This window comes from Tyto alba, unplaced genomic scaffold (assembly GCF_018691265.1).
Source record: "Tyto alba isolate M040663 unplaced genomic scaffold, T.alba_DEE_v4.0 Super-Scaffold_14, whole genome shotgun sequence".
NCBI lineage: Eukaryota > Metazoa > Chordata > Aves > Strigiformes > Tytonidae > Tyto > Tyto alba.
In genome coordinates, this window is record NW_024881276.1 from 163,894 (window position 1) to 186,593 (window position 22,700).

The 22,700-nt window shown below is 36.8% G+C and overlaps 1 protein-coding gene across 5 annotated transcripts in view; it reads left to right on the plus strand.

Moving 5' to 3' along the window:
* Positions 1 to 21,502, plus strand: part of MGAT4A (alpha-1,3-mannosyl-glycoprotein 4-beta-N-acetylglucosaminyltransferase A) — a 79,564-nt gene extending 58,062 nt beyond the window's left edge. For 4 of the 5 annotated variants that reach the window (XM_042788231.1, XM_042788230.1, XM_033007434.2 and 1 more), the window contains 7 exons: positions 2,640 to 2,770; positions 3,413 to 3,520; positions 3,914 to 4,107; positions 16,726 to 16,804; positions 19,185 to 19,251; positions 20,280 to 20,392; positions 20,555 to 21,502. In XM_042788231.1, the coding sequence (XP_042644165.1) occupies positions 2,640 to 2,770; positions 3,413 to 3,520; positions 3,914 to 4,107; positions 16,726 to 16,804; positions 19,185 to 19,251; positions 20,280 to 20,392; positions 20,555 to 20,581 (719 nt within the window). In that variant the 3' untranslated portion in view covers positions 20,582 to 21,502. Of the gene's footprint in view, positions 1 to 2,639; positions 2,771 to 3,412; positions 3,521 to 3,913; positions 4,108 to 4,441; positions 4,574 to 16,725; positions 16,805 to 19,184; positions 19,252 to 20,279; positions 20,393 to 20,554 lie in introns of those variants that run through there. The other variant, XR_006164899.1, reaches the window with a different exon arrangement.
* Positions 21,503 to 22,700: the final 1,198 nt, after the last annotated feature.

Consider the following 22,700-nt stretch of genomic DNA (forward strand, 5'->3'; position numbering starts at 1 on the left):
TCAGTTAATGTCTTACCACATTTACTTTTCCACCCCACTGTGTGAATGGTCTGCTTTATGAATATAGCATCATTCCAACAGATGAAATGATTGGGACTTCCGTTCAGATGTTTCTTCCGTATTTATGGTACTGCATCATGACGTAGCCTCACTCAGACCCCTCCAAACTCATCTCAGAATTGCAAAATAACTATTATTTCATTGGTTATGCTCTTATCCAATTTCATACAAATCATAAGGGAATAAGATTACATCAGACCTGTTTTCTGGAAAGGATGAGGTTCTTTAGGCAGTCTCCTAAATATGTGTCCTCTCTTTGGGAAAATCAAGGATCCTGTAATTTGAGGTCCTGGCATTCTCAAAGCAAATCTCCATTTGTAAGTCTGATACCTGACTGTGTCAGAGCACAGGTCCCCTGCAACTTTGATGCTTTTCCTTAAAAATATCCTTGTTGCTAATATATATAAGCTAACAACCTGGCGTTCCATATCTACTCTGAGATATTGTATGATGTACCAGGCTCAGTCACCCGTTTCAGTAGAGAAGTTTTCCATCCCTGTTATGACAGGGATTTGAACTCCCAGCTCCTTGGAGTTTTTTTATGCTGCCTTGCAATAATCCTCTATGAATTACAGACTTCAGTGAGCCTCAAATGAAAGAGAAGTAACTGAATGTCTGGCTCTGAGTGATAGTCCACATGTACATTCAGAGTGGAAATGTGTGTTCCTAATCTCTTAAGACTAGATAACTTCTTATGTTTTGTGTAGTACTGGTTCAGGGTGATACTTCAGGTGTATCTTCTCTTCTGTTTATATAAATGCAAACATCCTCCTTAATGGCTAAATAAGATAGGCTGCTTGCACCATTTCTTCATTTCCACTCAGCCATCTGCTCAAGTAGAATGCTACAATGCTGATAGTTTTTAGACTTCATACAAAACATTGTTTCCTATTTGTTTGTCATACAGACTAGCCTGCACAGCCCCTTTGTGGCCTTTCTAGATAATTTTGTCCTCTTGTAGAGGAGAACCATATCCCCTTTTATGATGAGCACTGGAAGTTGTTTTGCCACCTCAGAGAGGAACCTGTTCTTAATGTCTACTCTGTCTGTTCTAAATGTGGAAGGAAAAAATATTAGGACCTCTACCACTTGTGGAACTTGTAGTTTAAGAAGCCCTTGAAGGCCTCATAGATTACAAGTGGAAAAAACCACATTTCACATGCATAAGTGCTGTGTGTTGTACAGAACTCACAAGTGTGGACAAATGGAAGACTTGCATTGGAGAAGAGTTTCTGTTGTACTCTGATCCATTAATGCACACGTGCCCCAAGAGCCCATGCCTAAGTCAGCACTGCCCACATCTCAGCACTGTCTGCAGAACTGAAACGCTTCAGCCAGTGTCTTCCTAAGAGATTCATTGTCATGTAATGCCTTTCTCCCTTCCCCCTCCACTGTAGCCTAGCAAAGTAGAGGCAGACTTAATCTGCAAAGCTGCTGACGTTTTCTGAATCTGCCCTCAAATCTGAAACTGCCTCTGGGAGTTTAGTTGGCACTCAGTCCCTGGTACAAGCACTTGCTGGGAGTCTGTCTTTAGCCTTGGACTGCCCCACTCCCACTTCCATGTTGCTCCTGGTAGCAGTGTCTTCATACAAGGCACCTTTCTTGAGCGTTACATTCAGCTTCACAAAATGGGCCAGTGTATTGGCCGCCTTTCTCTTCAGACACCTGTACTGGCAGTGAAGTGTATTCCACAACCACGTAAATAGTTGCCCTTGTTGATAGTAAATATATTTTCTTCATCAACATTAAGTTTCCTTCTTTTGCTAAGGCCTCCTTTAAGCCTCACAGTTCACAGGGTTCCCAATAATCCTATAGCACAGTGCCAACCAGAAGTCCATCTATGCTTGACCAAGCAGTATGGTGTCTTGGAAACCTCAAAGTCACGGCAGTACTTGGTGAAGAAGTTCTGCAGCTTTTGTTTGTGGGAGGGACTTACAGGCTTTCTACTAGGCAGCTAACTGCTTTGAGTGTAGCTACTTGGGAATGCCCTCAGTACGAATTTGCTGATGGCCTATGCATTTCAGAAAAAACTCTAGTTGCTGATATGTGATGTCTCTCTTCTTTGTTAAGTTGCTTTGTCTCTGGTTATGTTCTAGTAGTTTCCTTCTTTCCCTTTGATTTTCTACACAGAAGGATCTGGAGTTAGTGATAGGTGTTTCATCTCTGCTGTACCTTCAAAAGCTGAAATCGTGTGACAGGGCAGGTAGCACTTGCAACAGCTCCTTGTCTCAGATGCTTGAAGCTTACACATAGCATGGAGAATAATAGACACGAAGCCATAACTTCTTTCTCTATTTTTGCAGACAGACAACTTCTGTTCTTAAGGAGACTGTGTTGTATGCATTGAATATTTTGATAGCACCAAGATATATTATGAGTCCTTGTTTGAATACTTGTTTTATTTGGTTTGGCATAGCTGAAAGGTATGGAGCTTTTAATAACATTGAGATTTCAAGTTGTTCATTGCTAACATTTCTTGTCTTGGCACAAACTTATCATCTGTTGTTGTCTCATTGATTTCAAAAGGCAGTGTTATCCTTACTCTAAAATAACTCCGGTTATTCTTGATGTCATCACAGGTAAAATGTTCCAGTCTCCAGATATCACTCTTATTGTAGAGTTCATATTTATGTTTTATAAGGAGAAACCTATTGATTGGCTCCTGGACCATATCCTTTGGGTGAAAGTGTGTAACCCTGAGAAAGATGCTGTAAGTTTTGTTTTTATAATAAAGACTCTAATATGTTTTCATGGTGGTGAATGAGTTGAGTTTAGTGAGCTGGAGGCTAGCATACTGTGTGTTATGATTACTGCATGTCCTGAAAGAGTCTTTGTTCCTACCGAGATTTTAATCTCAAAAAGAAGTTTAGACAGACAGTTCTCAGAGGCATTATAACTGTTATTGTTTCAGATTTTGGAGATGGATGCGGTAGGGTGAAAAGCAAAAGTCTAGTTCATTTCTGTGTGTAACAGTCCTGAAATAAACTCATTCACGTGACCCCCACTGGAGTTCTGCAGAATGCCACTGCTTGGATAGCAGTCATAGAGAAGGTTCCAAATGGGAAAAAACATTGGGTTTTGGTCCTTCATTTCTCAGGTAACGCTGTTGCTGAAAGACTGAATAAACAGGTTCTGTGCAAGAACCTTGAACAGTATTATATTTGCACGGCCATTGTGGTAGATTTTTGGAATGAAAACAAGAACAACTGGATAAATAGGTCTGGGTTCTTGTTGAGTCTTTTTGGTTCATATAACATCACATAATTGCAGTAAAAACTCGTCAACCTTGTGTTGGTTTTACTAATGAGATTTTTTTTTTTTTAACACCACTCTCCCTTCCCCCCTATTTCAGAAACATTGTGATCGACAGAAATCTAACCTACGGATACGCTTCAGGCCTTCTCTTTTCCAGCATGTTGGCCTCCACTCCTCTCTAGCAGGGAAGATCCAGAAACTCACAGTTAGTAGCTAAAATATTCCTTCTTTTCCAGAGCAGGCTGATTAAATGGAAAACTTTGTAGCCTTTGGGAAAATGGGCATTTTCTCATTATCCGGCATTTTCAAGCATGTGTATTACTCCAGTTGGAATGAAATCTGATTAAAACTGGTTACTCTCAAGTATAAGAAGTGCTAATCTCAGTTTACTTTTGTTAATTTTTGCTAGGGTATATTTATTTTACTTTAATGGCACGTTCATCTTATTAATCAGTACAAGATCTGATACACCCAAAAATGAGTAATGCATACATTTTCCATTTTATGCAAGTGTTTGCTTTAAGTGTAACCACTTGGGAAAAGAGCATAATAAACTAGGTTATCTGACCAGCATGATGTTTGTCTGTCTTTCAATTAGGATAAAGACTTCCTGAAACCATTACTTCATAAAATCCACGTGAATCCACCTGCAGAGGTTTCAACTTCTTTAAAAGTCTACCAGGGGCATACACTAGAAAAAACCTACGTAGGGGAAGATTTTTTCTGGGCTGTCACACCAGTTGCTGGAGATTATATTCTATTTAAATTTGACAAGCCAGTCAATGTAGAAAGGTTAGTAATTATTTACCCTTCGTTTCATATCTAAAGCTGTTTGTTTGCCAAGAATGCTTGAAGGTCAAATTTGGGGGTGTCATTATAACCTAAAGTGAAATGATGTAGGGTCTTTGGAGTTCAGTGGAACTATGATCATTAGTGTCTACCCTCTAATTCTTTTACTACTATAGATTTTATCTTGCTCTTAATTTTGTTTTTCTATTTTATTTAATCCAGAGCCTTTTTTGATAAATGTAATTCAAACCCAGTGCTTCTCTGTCAGTTCATAATAGATTTTAAAAGAAGCCAATCTGATTCTATTTGTACTTGGTTGGTCTGCTTCTAATTACAGAGCAATCGTACAGCATGGTGTGTGGTACAGTATGTTGTGCCCTGCAGCCTCGGTCCCTTGATTGTCCAGGTCAGAAATCTTGCTGGAGCATATCATGATGTCCCCAGACCTGAAAGCTGGGAGCTTTGAAGGGTAATGTTTTTCAGCTGTAGCTTTAGGGCTTGAAAAAAGTCACCGTGCTAAGATGCCAAGTTGGCTTATTTAAAAAAAAAATAATTGAAAAAAAAAAAAAAAGCGCACAGGGGTGTGCTCTTAAAATACAAGTATTTCTGATTTGTTAAAGGACTAAAGGTGACTTCTTTTTAGCTACTAGTCAGATTAAATAAGGATAATAGAGTCTGTGCTTTAGAGTGTAGTCATCCTTTAGTTTTGTTGAGACTCATTTGCTGCTTTGCTTTTTACTGTCTTGCCAATGTAGTAGTCCAAGACTTATAAAACAGATTGTTTATTTAGTGTCTGTTTAAGTGTTGCTATGCTAGTGGATTCCTTTTCTCCTTTCTTCACATACCTTATGTATTCATTTGAGGCCAGTACCTATAGTCTGGTAGGGCAAAGTTTCTTGGGACCAATTTGTCTGGATGCTTTTCTTGTGAAGCAGCAGTTGTGAACTGAATCCAATTAGTCAACTTCTGTGCCTTGGTACATAATCAAAGGCTAAGTATTCACCTTGGCTTAATGCAACTGTGACAATCAGTAGTTTCCTCGTTACTGCGTTCCAATCTAGTCTGACCTGTGAAACTCAAGTGTGTCCTTTGAGATGTCAGATTACTCTTTCAGTTGATTGATAACCTTTAAAAGACTTGCTTGGTTAGCTTTCCAAGACACATATTTTGAGGAATATGACTGCCATACCTCCTTGAGTTAAAGGCAGAATCTTTTTAATCCTGTGCCAGTAGTTAAAAATACATATTTTTCAACTCAGATGTATGAATTCATTGATTTCTTTTTGATCAAATTTTTTTTTTCAAAGTTACGAAGTAAACATTGTTCAATTTGTGTGAATTTCTGTTTTGTTTTGGGGCTTTTTAAAAAAGAATTCTAGGCATCGATGTTATGAATAGAGTAACTGTAAGCAGCAAATGTTGGTCTTGGGTGGATTAGGATGAGTCAAATGCATATTGTATTGCTAGCAAGTGTCATAGGTAAGCGCTGTGTGAAGAGAATATTTTTTGATATGTATACCTTAAAGATGATGGAATTTCAGGAACGAATAAGTACTAATTATCTGTGCAAAAGGTGGGAAGATAGTGTTCATTATTGTGCCCTGGAAAATTGTAGCTAAGCATGAGGAAGTTATGTCTACCTGCTGTGTTAAGAACAGTCCCAGCAGTAGAGGATGATTTTGTTGTTCTTCTTGTTATTTATTGAATAAATGTATTTTAATTTTAGAAGAAAGGGAACATCTTGTATTCTGTTGCTTCCTCTAAGGAAGTCTGCCAATTAAAATGATGCTACCTGTTCAGATTTATCTTAAGTTTAATGTTGTTTGAGCTATCATTGTAAGCCATTTCAAAGTTTGTTTGTTTCAAAGTTTTATCTTCTATTACCACAGTGTCCTCAAAAATGCAGTATTTTGTCTTTATGAAATCAGTGGCTGATTAGGGCTACAGATGTTGTAATTTCAAATTATTGGGGACTTGTTTTTGTTTCTCTACTTAACCTCATCATCATCATATTTTGGTAGGTGAAGGCCAAGTGAAACAATGATGTTTCCTGATATTTCAAGGATGATTGCTGAGGCAGTCAAAAATAAAACTGTTAATATTGAAACTATTAATAATAAAACTTGTGGGTTGAAACACAGAAAAGGGAAAATGGGCCAATCATTGAGAAGATTTACCTGGTGGGAAGATATATCTGCTTGTGGGAATTAAGAGTAGAAAATACGCTTTTGAAAGCCATCTTGTCTTTGTTGAAGGGATGCAACAAGTTTCCCCCCTTTTTTTTTTTTTTTTTTTAGTAACAGAAAAGCTCTTTGAATTTACAGAAAAATTTGTCTGCCAAGTCAGTTTGAGGTGTAATTTCTTAGTAACTCCCATAATAAATCCTTGATAAACAAGTTTTTAAATGGAAATATTGACCACAACTCTGACTGAATGAATGGCAGGTCTGTTGCACTGTGACAGAGCACTAACTTGTTCCTATAGTTTATTTTTCCATGCCAAACACTTTGCTGAACTGAATTTATTTTTTCTGCTGAGTATAGCAGTTCAGTAATTAGGTTTCATTAAGTCTTTAAATATTTCATTTTTGAGATCTGCGGATATTGTCAGAGATAGCACTGGCAAGGATGTCTTAATAGTTTAAAGCAAGAACTGAGCTCACTTTGAGCAGAAAGTAACGTTTGTGGCTGTTTTGTGCAAGATCTGGTTGGCAGATCCCTACAGAATAGTGATCAGTCGAATAGATGATGCGTGTTCTAAACCACACCTGGAGAAATGGGATGTGTAAAATAAAATTGTCTAATGCTCATTTTAGTAACAGCTCTTGTACTGAACCTTTTTAGTTTTTTTCCAAACAGAAGACCTCCAGCTACAACACTGAAGTCCTTTAATAGTGAGCTAGGATCTCATTCTTATTTTTGCAATAGGATACCTACCTCTCGTTCAGTAACATATCCTTTAGAATGAAAGTAGATCTGCTGACTCTTCTCTTAAAAACAAATTGCACAGCGATGTTGAAGATGTGGTTTGGTTTTGTTGTTTTGGTTTGGTTTTTTAAATAAATGGATGAACTGTTTTCTAAATGCTCAAAACAGTCTACGTTGTAAAGATACGAAATAGTGAATTTCTGTTTCCTTAGATTGTTATGTAATTATTGAAATCCACTTAGCTATTTTGGTATGTACACCGCTGTCCCAAGCACACATTTAATTATTAAAACTGACAGTTATATTTCAGAGTTTCTTTATGAAGCATACATTATTACTACTCTAATGCTGGTAATTAATGTAAATTACTTTTCCTCACTAAAAATAACAGATTCAAGATACTTCTTTTCTTTATTAGTTACTCTTTTTTCTTCAGAGATGTCAGTGAGTAATGTTGTAGCTGAGCAGCTCTTTGTGAAGAGCTTTTGACTTCAAACATTCTTTGTTTGAGGGCTTTTTGTATGTAGGAAGCTCTGAAATACTGGTGAATGAGTAGTGAATCTTGAACAGAGGTAATAGACTTTGAATGTGATCCTGCTTTTAAAAAATTAATAAAAAAAAAAAAACAAAACAAAAAAAACCCAAAAAACAAAACAAACAAACAAACAAAAAACAAAAAAAACCTAACCAAACAAAAAAAAACAACCAAACCCAAAACACATCCCAGAAAGATGTTTCATTGCAGCACTTAAGTGATGCTGCTGTCCATCATCATCACAGCCACCTCTTTTTTTGACTGCCTAAGTTTCAGAGTCCTCCCTATATGTGTGATTGACACAAATCAGATACTGCTTTCAAAAAACATGTGCACTAATTACATCGAGGAAGCCCTTGGAAGAGCATAACTTATGACTGTGTTAATTAGATTATGTTTACATTTGTCAGCTTTCCTGAAATAGGAATTTAGAATGGATATTTATTAAAAGGGCTTCAGGTTTGTTTTGTTATATATTGCTTTCAAGCGGTGATCTTAAAAAAAAAAAAAAAAAAAATCTGCAAGAAAAGACAAGAATTTATTTTATACTGTGGAAAGTAAAAAACCCACCAAAATCCATAACCTACGCCAACCTCAGCTTTATATTTGTAAAATACGACGCTCATCCTTTCTTGTATGTAACTGTTTGGAAGTGTTACTTTGAATATTTTCAAAAGGATTAGCCGTTTGTTTTCTGGGAGGGCTTTTGTTTTTTGTTCTGAGTTTTGCGTGTGTGTGTGTGTGTTGTTTGTGGGTTTTTTTGTTCCCCCCTCCTCGCTCCCACTGCTTTCTACTCTGTAGTTGCCCCATAGTTGTGGTGTTCTTTTATCAAGTTACTGGATAATCATCCTAATGTGACCTTGATTATTAATAAAGTGATTTTATGAGGTAGAACTTGCAGACTGGAATTTCAGCTTTAAACTGTAATCTTAACACTTTGACAAGCCAGCTTGTAGATAACATTTACTGCTTTGTGTTCTGATACTGGCATAGATAATGGATGTGCAGTATTTGATACTAATCAACTAATTTTCCATATTGTTGACCCTGGAATCCCAGGGAACATATGATGTTAACCTCACATGTATTTCCTGTCGCATCTTGTCACAACAGAATTCCCAGTCATGCAAGAAATACATATTTGACTATTTAAGTTAGAAAATCAATGTATTGAATGTGAAGAGTATCTTGTTGGGCTCCTGGTAACTAAACATATATGTTACTTTGTCTGCTTTGAAATTACTGTGACAGTGCTGAAAAACACCTGCATAAAAAATAACAATTGCCTACCTGTTATTACTGTCACTTCATTGTAAAGGAAAATAATTGCAGCTTTTAAAATGGGTTCTCTATCAGTAAAAACTTCTAAGTAATTTTTTTTTTAAGTACAACAAAGTTACCCCCCCCAAAAAAATGTATCATAGGGTGGGTGTTGATCTCTTTAGCAAGAGTGATAGGAAAAGAGGAAAGGGCCTCAGGTTGTACCAGGAGAGTTTAGGTTGGCTATTAAGAAAAATTTCTTCACCAGAAGGGTTGTCAAGCATTGGAAAAGGCTGCCCAGGGAAGTGGTTGAGTCGCCGTCCTTGCAGGTATTTAAAAGACAAGTAGTTGTGGCCCTTAAAGACACGGTTTAGTGGTACTAGGTTGATAGTTGGACTCAACCTAAACAATTCTATAATTCTATAGCAATTGGTCATGTATATATCTAAAATGTAGTTAATTATCCATCCTATGGGATGCAAGTCCTGTGGGTAGAGGGATACAAGATCAAATGTGTTACAGAGGAAAAAAAAAAGACTTTCTAACAGCTTTCCAAAACTGACAGTGAAGTGGAACTTTCTCATCATTTGCTTTTGCAGTAAGAACCACTTAAAATCAGTGGAACTGCAAAATTATTTGGATTTTAGATTAGTACATCAGTAACTTGACTGACACATAAGCTGTGCTTTGTTCGTAATTACTGTTCAGTGTGGAAACTCTCCTTCAGCGCAGTGCAATACCATTCAACATTTCTTGGGCAATTTTAACTGAAGAACCACATATGTGCACACACACACACAGAGTGTATGATTTAGAAATAACCTTTGTTCTGATTCTAAAGATATAATTTAGATTAATAAAGTTTAGCGACACCTTCATTTTACTATGCTGTAATGGTGGTGTCAGTCAATAGGAAATATTTGAAAGTCTCTTAATTTATTGTTTTGAATATTTTGGTGTTTGTCAGTTTATTTCAGGTGGGATAACGTTTTTAGTGTATTGAAAAATGAGAATTTGAGGACTTTGGTTTCTGTGTTTACATAAGCTGCTGTACTAATGAGTAGAACATCCTCAAATGGGTGCACTGACAGCAGGGATCTGGCAGGCAGGCTCCCAGCCACTGATGCTGTTTGCTCCGGGCATGGAACTCTGCCCATAACAATGAGGCAAGAACTTCTTATGAAGAGGGGAAAAATCCCAAAGTATGGATCAGAGACAGAAGAGCTGCCTGAGCCAAGGACATGCTGCTTCCTCCTTAATGGCACTAATATTCAAGATATGTGTATTTGGCAGTGTTCCTGGGTTTACAGTTCTTAGTCAGAAATCTTAGAGGCCTAATGCTGTTGCCTAAGTATTAGATGCCTGTTGCTTCTTGAGATACCCTAAAATACCTCACCTGATTTCCAGGAGGGCTTGAGACTGAGATGTTTTATTTGCATTTTGCCAGCCTGTGATGAGGTCCCATACCCGAGTGCATCTCAAATGGTGGCAAATACCTATGCTTAAGGAAACCGAATGGAGCTGTTATCTGTGATTCTGGAGAATTAAGCTTGGGGGGTGTAGGGGGGAGAGGGAAAAATTTATGCCACACACACATATTGAAAAAACAAAACAACTCCCAAAGCCTTTCTACATTTCACTGGAATAAAAATTCAGCAGAAGTAACCTTACAGAAGGACATAAGGGCCTTTTAACTAATATTGATCTGGTAGAAAAATGAGTAAATTCCTTAGAGAAGAGCAGAGGTTTCAGGACAGAGAACAACCCCTCCCTTAAAAACCAACCAACCAACAACAAAAAACCCAAACAAATAAAAAAAAAAAACAACCGCAAAACACTAAACAAACCAAACCACTCCAAAACAAAAATTACAAAGAGTTTAAATCAATTTAATGCCAAACTTTTACCTATTGCAGTTGATGTGTGCATACTTCAGAGAGCACAGTGCAGGTTTAGAAAGCTGATCTCCTAGTCCTCACTGGCAAACAGAAGGCAAGAGTAGATCTAGGAATGAGATTTTCTCACCCAGATAAATGCCTTCTATACATATTGCACAGCTGAAGAAAGTTAGGAAATTATATGGGTAACCTTATCAAAAGATTTAGATTGACTTTTAAAGTGATGTGAGAAAATTAATTTCTTAGGTACACATTAGGTAAAAAAAAGACTCAGACCACTCCCCAAAATCCCCCCATCACCTCTTCAATCAGGCCACTTTGTAGTCCTCTCACAAACATGAGAAAGTTCCCTCCTTTTGGTGTGTTGGTTCAGCACTTTTGTAAAAGTGGGAAATTCATCCCTTGCCACTCTCAGATATGCAGCCCAGTGTACGTGTAAACAGTTAGACTGGCTGGTTTTGGCAGAGAAAATGAAGTCTTACCAGGCATTTTGCACAGAAGTTGATGGGGTGTTTCTGGTGGGGTTTTGTGGTGTTTTTTTTTTTTTTTTTTTTTGTCTTGTTTTGGTTTGTTTGGTTTTGTATGTTTGGTTTTTGTTGTTGTTTTTTGGTTTGTTTTTATTTGTTTGGTGTTTTTTTTTTTTTTCCTGTTTGTTTGTTTGTTTCAAATCAGGACCTATAACAAGATGGAAAAGCTCCCATTAAATTGCTTACCTATTGTGAGTACTTGGTGGGTGTATATCTAGACTTGAGGAATTAAGCTTTTTTTGGATGCACAAACAGTTTTTGCAAAAGAGTGGGTAAGAGGCATAAAGGATAGCAGAAGAAATTGAGCTTGAGGGAGGGAAAAGAAATTATTCATCTTTGGTTTGTATTTTGCATGAGAAAATAGTGCATGGTTAATACTAGTTTCCACTGACAGTAAAATAGCTTTTTCTGGTGAGGATGCTGGGAAGGTGACAGAGAGGAGGTAGATTAGATTTCTTTTAACACATTTGCATCCAGTGATCAAAAATACTGGATAGAATTGGTGAATAATAATCCTTGCAGTGGATAACGGCATCTGTAGAATGCCAAAAACATTGCTGACTGAATGTTGCTTTTATAGAAATTCATGTTGTGTAGAGCTAAAAACTGTTATGCTGCATGTTGCTATGGATAATTTGTTCAAACATGCAAGGAAACATTTCCTCTCTGCTTTCCTACCTCTCTTCCTTTTCTGAACATGGGATATACTAAAACATATCAGATTGCTAAAAAGATATAAGGAGGATATGTAGAGAAAAGGATTTGATTCCTGATGTTTACAGAGCACAAAGGCATGTGTTCAAAAATAGATTCTTAGAACATTTTTGTTTATTATCAAGTGAGACGAGTCTTTTTCCCTTCAAACCAAATCCCAAATATATGGGATTTGTCGTAGATGCGAGTTATGCTTTTTAAAGAATGATTGCATATTATTTCCTTTCATAAAGCTGCCATAATTTACTGATAAAGTTATTGTGTGTTCTGTTCTAATTTTTAATTGCTCAACAAAATAGAAAATGCATAGAATCACACTTTTTATATATATGTTATAAAATCATTGGCACTTCTATTTATTTCAATAAATTATAAAAGACAGTAAAACAGATTTTTTTAATGCCTAAAAGAAAACAAATTAGGTAATAGAATAACAGTTTTCTGGGCCTAAATGTGCTTTCATGTGAGGAAAGGAGAGAGGTACATTCCATTCATAAGCAAAATAGGATGAGGGTTAAGAGGTGTGTATAATTGGGATTTTTTTTTTTTTTTGAAAGTATAGGTGATGGAAAAGTTTAGCTATTCAAAGAATATTAAAGCTAACAGTGCAGAATAGTAAAACCTGTATTAATTTATACACATCTTTTGGGAGATATTACAAAAGATGAGAATCCTGCAAGGTGCTCACTACTGGCGGGAGTTTTGAATCTGAGTGGAGGTTTTTAAAGCACCGTAACAGGTAGCTGCATTGGCAAAGTAATATCTTTTGTCAGTGTATTAATGATAAACATGCTTCTGTCCTCCCCTCCCTTTGTGTGTTAGGATGTGTATGAATCGATGTTTCAGCTTATTGTTTGTTTTTTTTTTTTTTTCCCCCTCCGGTTGGCTTGATTTTATAGGTGTATCTAGCTCCATGGCAGGAAGGCAAACCCTCAACTTGAATAAATACTCAAGTCACTGAATATGAAAACTGGAGTTTTCTTTGGAGCTTTGACTTTGCACCATTTTGTTTGGTGGTTGGGTTTTTTGTTTGATTTTTTTTTTTTTTTTTAAAAAAAAACTTCAATGCTCTTGAAATTTTATGTAGTTTTCTATTCTGCATGAGGTGTTAATGTTTAACATTCTCTGTTACTCTCATACTGGACTGAGGTCGTGAGCAGAATATATGTTAGTCCATACATTTAGTAACTTCCGGCAGAGAGAAGGTTGTCTGTTCTTGAATATCTACAGTGGCTAGTTAATATCTTTGGCCTGTGACTCTTTAAAAAGACACTGCCAGAGGAAAAGGTTCTCTAAGATTCGGATACATTAGTATTTCATTTACCCAGTCGTAAGTTAGAGTTACTTTTCTCTGATGACTTCCATCGGGAATGTCCAAATGTGTTCGTGTTTGTAGTTTGCAGTAAAAAAAGCTGAGAAGTAATATTTCATAAGGTAATGGCAGAATTTTTTTTAACATTAGGTGAATTTGTGTTTGTTCAGGATTGCTGTGTTTAGAGGTCTGTGGCTTTCAGAATTTCAGTTTGAAAGAGTGTTTCAGAAGGTGTTATGTTTAAGCAACAAGTAGACAAGAATATCTTAGTGATTCTATCCTAAGAAAAATGTCAGTTACCTAGGAAGAAAAAAAGCATGTTTTTACTGTTTGCGTGGATTGTCACCTGTAAATCCCAGGACAACTGTCAGAACGACTTAGCAGACAAAAGCACAGCTACTGCAGAGTCTTTCACTATCTGTATTGAGAAACACCTGTCGTAGTCTGAAAGCCTTGAAAGTTTGTGATTTATCAGTATGTTGGGACAGCGAGTTTTACAGCAGAATAGTTAAGGACACTTATTTCAGTAATTGTAGAATATCTGTTTGCAAATTTAAATTTTCTTTCAAGTTAAATTTTCTAATTTGTAAATTTTATTCCTAAGCAAAAGATTCATCATAGATGTGAATTGACTGTGTATCTATATTCATACTTCTGTTTTTTAATCTGTGTAACTTTTTATGTCTAAGTAGGTGTTATCTTTCAAGTGTTCAGGCAAGGCTCAGATATAAAAATACCACTTCATTTCAAATTGTAATTTTAAATAAGAGTAATTTTAAATCTAACACATGCATGTGTTATATGTGTGTGCATATGGGTAAACAGTTATAGAAAACATACTAAAAATTTGGGTATGATTACATGGAAGTCTGGAAATCAGAATTTATTCATTACTTCAGTAAATTGTTTTGTCACTGTGTGAACTTTTGAGTGCGTTGCTCTAATGGAGTGGTAACTGCTGTGGAGAGGAAACCTCACTTCAATTTCAAAGGTTGATAACGCAGTAGGAGAAATGGTTGGCTATGGTTGTATGGTTGCAGGGTTGTTTTTAAAAACAAAACACAAATAAATAAATAACACAACACCCCACCCCCCAAAAAATCCCCAAACCCTTCACAAATGAACAAAAAAATAACCTACCACCACCACTTCCCCCATCTGCCTCCCCAAAAAATCCCCACCCAAACATCCCAAACCCATTACCCTTCATTGGAGAACACAGTGATTACAGATCATGAGGAGTTTCTTTGTGGCTTTTTAGGTGTGTCTTCTCAGAAATAAGATTTGTGAACTAAAAAGCACTAAGGAAGAGAGCGTTGTGTCTGTGGTTTGGTTGGAGCATGATTGGCAGCACCTTAGTTGTGTTTCATCGCTTGCATTTTAAAATAAGTGCTTATGATTTTCAGTGTTTTCAAGAGAAAGATTCCCTGTCATGATTAGGATATCTGACTGACTAAAGAGTGGTGAGTTACCCTGCTGTCTTCTGACCTAGCAGTTCTGTACTTCTGGTCAGCTTTGTGAAGAGTTTTGTTTTGCTTACTGAAACTTACAATAAAGGCTTCTTCCTAGAAAGGAGAATTAAGTCTTTGGGGTTTTTTGGATGCCACTGATATTTAGAAAAAGTCATACAATTTTTCTTGGAAGAACTGTGGATGTTTTAGGTAGCTTGTGTAGTTTAGAATTGACTAACCTTTACATTAAACTACAGTGGGAAATTACTTTTCTTGAGGCATGTACAATGCTGAAGGTTACTGAATCCAGTTTTGTTTTGCAGCTCAGTCTGTGCAGTTCTGCTGAAACGAGTGCAATAGCAATCATTGTAGCTTTCTTAGATCACAGTGTGTGGATTTACTTCTTTTCTGACCCTTGATAAAAGAAATGTTATATATATATATATATGTCTGTGTGTGATTTTTTTTTTTTTTTTTTTTAAATTACTTCTATGGTTTTGGGATCACATACATTTCTAAGTCAGGGTCTGAATGCTCTGTTTTCTTCTACCTGTCTTGTACCTGTGGAGTATGGATTAATGGGAAGTACTTATCTGGATTCTGACATATTGGATAGAGACAGAACTGGAATTTACATCTCCAATTATGTCTTAATAAATTGCAAATTGAGCTAATGTTTGTAATTTTAATCAAGTGATAATTTCTGAACTAATTTTGTCCCTGGCTGGTGATGTATTTAAAGTTGAAGATGGTCCTTACAGTTGATTTCTCCAAGTTCCAATTGAAGGAAGGTTTGAAATGTGTTGATAGATTTTTTTACGTATTCATTTAAATGTATTAAAAGTAAAATAGGCTTGTTAGAAGTGGCATCTGAGTAGGTGTAATATCTAGGTAGTTTTTGACAGTAATCTGAATAAACACTGTGGTCCACTAGAAAAAAATGGTAAGTAATCAACGATTTTTCAAGCATTGATACCACCTAGTGGTAAAAAATATTGTTACTTGTTTACATAATCCATAGTCAAAAGAATATGAAGTTTGTGTTATAAAGGGGGATTAAACTGTGTCTTTTATAACATTATCTGCACATGCATAGTACTGCAAAAGCTGTTTGAGAGTGAGCAGCTAGAATTTGAACACTTGCACCTCACTGCCTGATACATATAGGGATGGTTTTGATACAGCTTTAAACATATTTACTCTGTCTCATTTAAAAAAAAAAAAAAAAAAAAAAAAGGAAGAAAATTAATTAAATGCACAGCTGAATGAGGGTAACAGGTACTTTGTACAGACATTAAAAAAAAAACCCATCCTTTTCTGTGTTTCTGATGTGTGCACACACATCAAAAACATATGCTTTTGGGTTTTTTAAAAAAAAAAATAATCCATCTTTGGAATAAGAGTCTGAATTTGGGTAACATTAAGAGTGTGGATATGGGTTGGGAATTCCTGGCACAGTCATTAATAAGACTTTGCAATGAGCCAGAGTGGAGAGCTGGTCTTGGGGAAAGCTGGCCTGGGAAGACGCTGACTCGGCGGGGTTGCCAGATGTGGTTCCGAATGGCTCTGCAGGGTTCGTGCTGTGGGCGTGGGGAGGGGCGGTGCGTCTGTGATGGGGAGAGGCTGAGGGAAGAGGGGCTCCTGCTTCTGGAGGTGACACCAGTGCCTGCCAGGCAATGACGACTACCGTGTCGCTCGCTTTGTGTAATGCAACCTGTCCAGATCAGATTATGGAAACGACCTTTCCAAGTAAATTATTGCCCAGCTACTCTTTAAAAAAATGCAAAACTTTAGCTCTTTTAATTACGGTATGTGAATTTAATTTTAGTATGTGAAACTGTCTTTCATTTCTAATCGCCAGCTGATGTAGGTCCAGTATAAAAGTTATGTTTATCATGGTAACATCTGTAATGTGACTAATAACATGTAAGATAGTAACTTTAGCTAATTCTGACTGATGTATATAGACTGTTTTAATTTTCCCTTTTCATGTGTAGGTACCTATTTCACAGTGGCAATCCAGAGCATCCAGGAGACATACTTCTAAACACAACTGTGGAAGTTTTGCCTTTTCAGGTATGTGAATTTATTGATTTGTGTCTTCTCTGTTATAGGATAAAAGCATAACCTCCTAATTTTACTGACTTTTTTAACAGGTTGAGGGAGACATGCTTCTGCCTTTTTAACTGAAGGATCTTGATGCTCTGATGCTCATATAGGTTTTATTTTTTTAATTGGATCTATTAACAGAAAACTGTTGTAACTATTCAGATGTTCATTCGGAGTGCTGTCTGATACAAGTGCTGTTGGTAATTTGGAGATGAACAAGCTCATTTTCTTCCAATTCACTGCTATTCCTTAAAACAAAAACAAAAATCTTCCCTTTCCTGTGTATTTTGGAAAATGAGAAAACTAAGTCAATCTGTTTTTTAACTTAGAAAAAAAGTCTTGGTTCAGGAATTGACACACATCCAAACCTTACTAGATACTGAAATACCTGGACTCGTAAATCAGATGTGTTCCTTTCTCCTGTTTACTCTTTTTTTTTTTTTTTTTGTTTCCCCCTCATAAATCAGTCTTTCTCAGGAGGGCACTACACTACCTAAAGTATATTCTTGCTTGAAGCCAGATGGTATGGGTTCTTCTTCTTCAATTACATATTCTAGCTAACCATTTATATCACAAAACTCTGTGAGAGGATTAAGATATTACTTCAGACAAGTTTATTTAATTTCGTATTGAAATAGCAAAGTATTTCTATCTTCTCCCATACACCTGGTGTAGGTATCTTGAAATCTGTGCCTAAATCACCATATGCTGAATATCTCTTTTTTTTTTTTTTTTTTTTAATCCCTTTTTTTAAAAAAAGAAAGAAAAAGTAAATGATCATGGTGGAGTTCACTTCTCCATTCTTGCAGTCTTCCTTCCTGGGAGCAAGCAAAACCAGGAGATTCTGACCAACCCCACTCCTAAAAAAAAAAAAAATTGTCAGTTTTGTTCTAATTAATACAACACAATATGTGGGATATTATAAGACTTACGGGTTTTGTTTCTAAAGACCTTTGGAAACATATTCAACCACAAAGGCAGCAGCAGCAGCCCTCTCTTCATCTGGGCTCAAGATACTACAAGAATGCACAAGAGAATGAGAAAAAACGTGCAGCAAGCATTTCTTATTTTTTTTAGTGTTACAACTCAGCTGTGAAATGTCCCTCAAACTGGAGCATCCCTTAAGAAAGTAATGTTACTGAGCTTCTATTGCTATTGATGCAGTTTATGGGAAGGTAAACAGGGAATTCTGCAGCTGGTTGTCACACTGGTCCATTCCTAAGCCATTGGTGTCAGCAGAAAATGTCACCAATATGAGGACAACAGCTGCAGAATGATTGGTACTCCTGAGGGAACTTTTTCTCTGCCATGCACTTCAAGAGAACTGGAAGCCCATTCAGATACTTTGACACTGATTGTCCATAAGCAGAATTCAGGGGGGGGAAAAAAAAAAAAAACACCAACCAAAAAAACCCAAACAAACAAACAAACAACCCCCCAAAACCCCAAACAAATAAAAAAAAAAAAAAAAAAATAACCCTCTTAGAAACCAGAGTGGCCCCAGACTGGATTTTTCTGGGACTTAAGCAACACACAAAAAAAACAACCCCCAAACCCAAAAAAACCACAACAAACACCACCCAAAATTACAAAATCCCACCACTTTTTCAGCAGCTTCCATTAAAAGTAGGAATTAAGAAAAATTTTTTAAAAAGCTGATGGATTCAATCTCCTGCTTTGTCAAGCAGTTTTAATTGATTCCTAGTAAATTATTACAGTGGGCCTTTTAATGTTGGATCATGTGATTCTGGTTGTAATTTTCCATCTGCTTTTGAAGCTCTGGTCTACAATTTAATTTTTCTGTGCTTATTAGAGAATCTTTTTGACACTCATCCCTTTTTAGTGAAGCAGTGACAATTGCAATGCTTCCCTCGCTGGTCTGATGGGTTTACATCTCACCTAAATTCTTACATCATAAAGTAAGCTGTAAGTTTTATTTGTCCTGAGAGAAACCTCTGGTTCAACCACAGGAAGAGAAGGCAAGGTCCTGCCTTTGTTTTGATTCTGCTGTGTATGCCAGTGTCTGCTGTGTATTCTGTTCACGTGGCAGTTTCCATGCGAGTTACGTTGGGCACTTAAAGTACTTCTTTTTTCTACTTTGAAGCCAAACACCGTTCAATTCTAGAACACTGCTGCTTTTTATTTTTGTTGGGTTTTTTTTTGTTGTTTTGGGGTTTGGTTTTTTTTGGTGTTGGCTTGTCTAGGGCTATAAATAACTATTCTAGGCTGGTTCATAATTATTTAGAAAAGATGGATGCTGAATATATAACAAGAGTACACACACATTTGTCTTTCCCTGGCAAAGTCATATGTCAAAATAAATGGTCTCATTTATGCTTTGTTGTAGAATGAAGAATTGGTATTAAGCAAAGAAACCAAAGACAAACGGTTAGAGGACGGTTACTTCAGGATAGGTATGTCACAGTGGAAAGAAATATGTATTGTTACTGTTCCAACAGTTACGACATTTTAATTAAAATGAAGACAAACCTAAAATGGAGTTTGGGTCATTTTATTTTGGGGTATATAACCTTGTAGGCTTTACTTAATATTGTTTCAAATATTTAATTTCTGAGACTGATGTACTAAACGAAGATCTAGTGTGACTCTTAGTTGCAGTGCAGCTACATCCAACTTCTCTGACAGGATCGATCACCTGGAGTATTGTATGGGCATTTCCAGGATGTATAAGATCATCTTTTCTGTCCTGTGACTGCACAAGTGACAGCTCTGTGTGAGCTGTTGTTCTTGGCCTGGATTTGAACCCACACTACAGACAATCAGCTGTCTTGTCGTGGGATGAGACGGGCATTTCCGTAGCCAAGCAGCGCTTGGGGATGGTGCCACGGTACCTGTTGTCAAGGAGGAGACGTTGTACTCATGGGTTGTACTTAGCTTGCTGGGCATCCCTGCTATGATGAAAGTAAGGGGGGGTTTGTCCTAAGGAATTGCAGTTGCTGTGTATATGCTTTAAGTGTAAAGTCTAACTGGGCTCTTTTATTTAATTCTTATTCATCCTAATATAACTAAAGATCCTTTAAAGAGGAATATGTTATGCATGAATGATAACCCTTGTCCTTAGTCCTCCTTGAAAACACATAAGCCAGGGGCTCTATGTTTAGTTCCATGATATTGCATGAAATTCTGTGCCAAAATCTTCCCAGGGTTTGAGGTGCTCGTACCCTTCCACAGTTCCGAAGTTTTTATTCTTACGTGTAATCCTCTTCAGATCAGCTTGTTTGCTGCTGCAAAGTTGAATCTGATATTAAAAATGACTGGCTCTCTCTTGTTTCGGGAATGATACCATTCGACCCTGTGGCCACCAGCAATAGGTTTCACCTGTGAATTGTGATACTACAGATGCATTTTTCTGGACACAGATTTTGTACTTCAGTTTGTTGAACAGGAGTTAATTGAGGATGTACTTCTGCTTCTTTTGCAGGGAAATTTGAAAACGGTGTAGCTGAAGGAACAGTTGATCCCAGCCTAAATCCTATTTTATCATTCCGGCTTTCAGTGATACAAAATTCAGCAGTTTGGGCAATTCTGAATGAGGTGAGACGTGGTATAAGCTTTCAAAAATAACATTGGCAAATGTGAGATTTCTTCATTCTGTCAGTGTTTCAAAGCTCAGAATTTTGGCCAACGCTGAAAACAGTTACTGAGAAATGTAATAACCTAAAACATGACTTATTTTTTTCTGATTCTCTATTTCAGATTCATATTAAAAAGATTACAAACTGATCATGGAAATTTTCCTTAGAGGAAAAAAAAAGAATCCTTGAAAACTATTCCTATAAAACCTGACATCCTTAGCAAGTCACAAATTGAAAATACTGAGCATGCACCTTATTCCAAATTTCTTTCATTTTCACTTGATCTCTACCTCTTGTGAAATCTACTGTAGATGAGAAGATTGTATTTACCCCTTCTTATCTGATCCATCCAGAAACTGATGCTCCACACTGATAACATTCGTCTGAGGCCTAAGCTGTCCTCCACTTTAATGTGACTTTGCCATCTTATGGTTACAAAACCCTGCTACACTTAACCTGTACTATTTTGATAGTATAGTAATATAGAGAAGTTGTACATATTGTTACAGTCCTTGAAGGAGAAAAAAAAAAATATAATTATTGTTAAATATGTTTTATGAAGGGGGTACTTTCTGAATTCCATTTATTTTCTATAACAAGAACCCTCTTTTGTAGACTGTCAGGGATATATATTAAAATGTTAGGGATATTTAATTTATTAAAATAATTTGAAAAGTACATATTTTTATGCAGTAAAATTTTAAATTGATATAGTTTTTTTTATGAATTCTCTAGTTTAAGTTATCTTTCTACATTTTTCTTTGGAGATGCAAACATAAATTAATACCATATTTCAAATATACTGCCATGTTTAAAAAAAAACTAGGATAAGTTTCTAAATTATGTAGTTTTGTACACAGAATCTGAATGATGTTCAGAGGCATTAACAGAGTTCTGAAGAGCATTATTCTTTGGGGCTATGAAATTCCACTATGTACAGTTTGTAGCTACATAAAAAGCATGCTGAAATGTCTTGTTTCATATTATGTACTAAATCTGCGGTGATTTTAGACTGAATCCATTGCATTTTAGAAGAATTTTTTTGATTCCAAACAGTTATTTCTAAAAATCTTTGTAGACATTTCCTAGCCTGGACAAATTCATTTTCTGTACTGAAAATAATCATTCTCCAGCTTTGCTTTGGAGTGACAGAGGTTAATTTTTATCAAAAGAACTAATAGAAGTTAGATACATTTGATCTACAGAGGTCTCCCTTTCAAAAGTTCTGTTATTCCAGTGTTTATTTTAGATACATTACAGGGAGTAGTTATGCTTTATTTTTATTTTCTTCCATTGTTCAAGAACAAGGTTTCAGTTTGACTCGTTTATTGGTCAGTGTAGTAACTTGCACTAATGTTTAGTAGGAACTAAATTTGGCCTCAAGTTAGTACCCTGCCTTTTTGTTTAAAGGGAAACAAAAGTGATCTTAAATGAATCAGAAACTCAGTCAGGAACAGAAAGTGGTTTGAGTTAGATGCAAAGTGGAATTGTTGTAGTACTGATGCTGCTGCTCCTCTTAAGAGTCATTCTGCTTAGGTGCTTACGTGTAAGGATGCAGGCATGGGAAGATGTAAGTCACCCAGTCAGAAACGGTCAGGAAGAAGAGAGGCAGAAATTCCTCTCTTTACTAGGAACTGGCACTGGAGGGAGGCATCTACCCTGGCTGGGGAATTAGCTGTGCTGGAACTGACATCCTGAAAGCTGGCCCACTTGTCCCTGTGGAAAACAAGCCTCCGTTATCCCCAACATCTTTGGGGCCAGGGCACAGGTGCACAAAACCTGTTGTGGGGTCCCTGATCTAGAGCAAGGATCTTGAATTCGTATCTCTGGCATGAAAGTTCGACTAACAGCTTTGGCCTGTTTTTCATGACGTATTTATAAGGAGCAGGAGCCTAAACCTGACTCTGCAGCACTGCAAGCCGTCACCACCGGGATATAGGGTCAACCCGTCTTGTCTTCTGCCTTGTGGGAAAACTGTGTCGTAGCTTTGACCGTTCAGCAATATTCAAGTTTAAGAGCTTAACTACTTCTACAGACCAGAGTCATTTTGGTTTAGCTATGTTGTCCGAGGACGCAGGGAAGACAAGATCTGTACGCAGAGATGAGACCTTCTGTTTAGAATGACTGGTGTAAAGATGGTGTAAATAAAATGTTACTTGCAAAGTTCATCTTGCCCAGCGAGTGTGGGCGTAAGCTAAGCACTGGCCTCATAAATGGAGTTTCTTCTTGGATTTAGGAATGAGTGTGAGTAGGCTCAGAATCCTGTC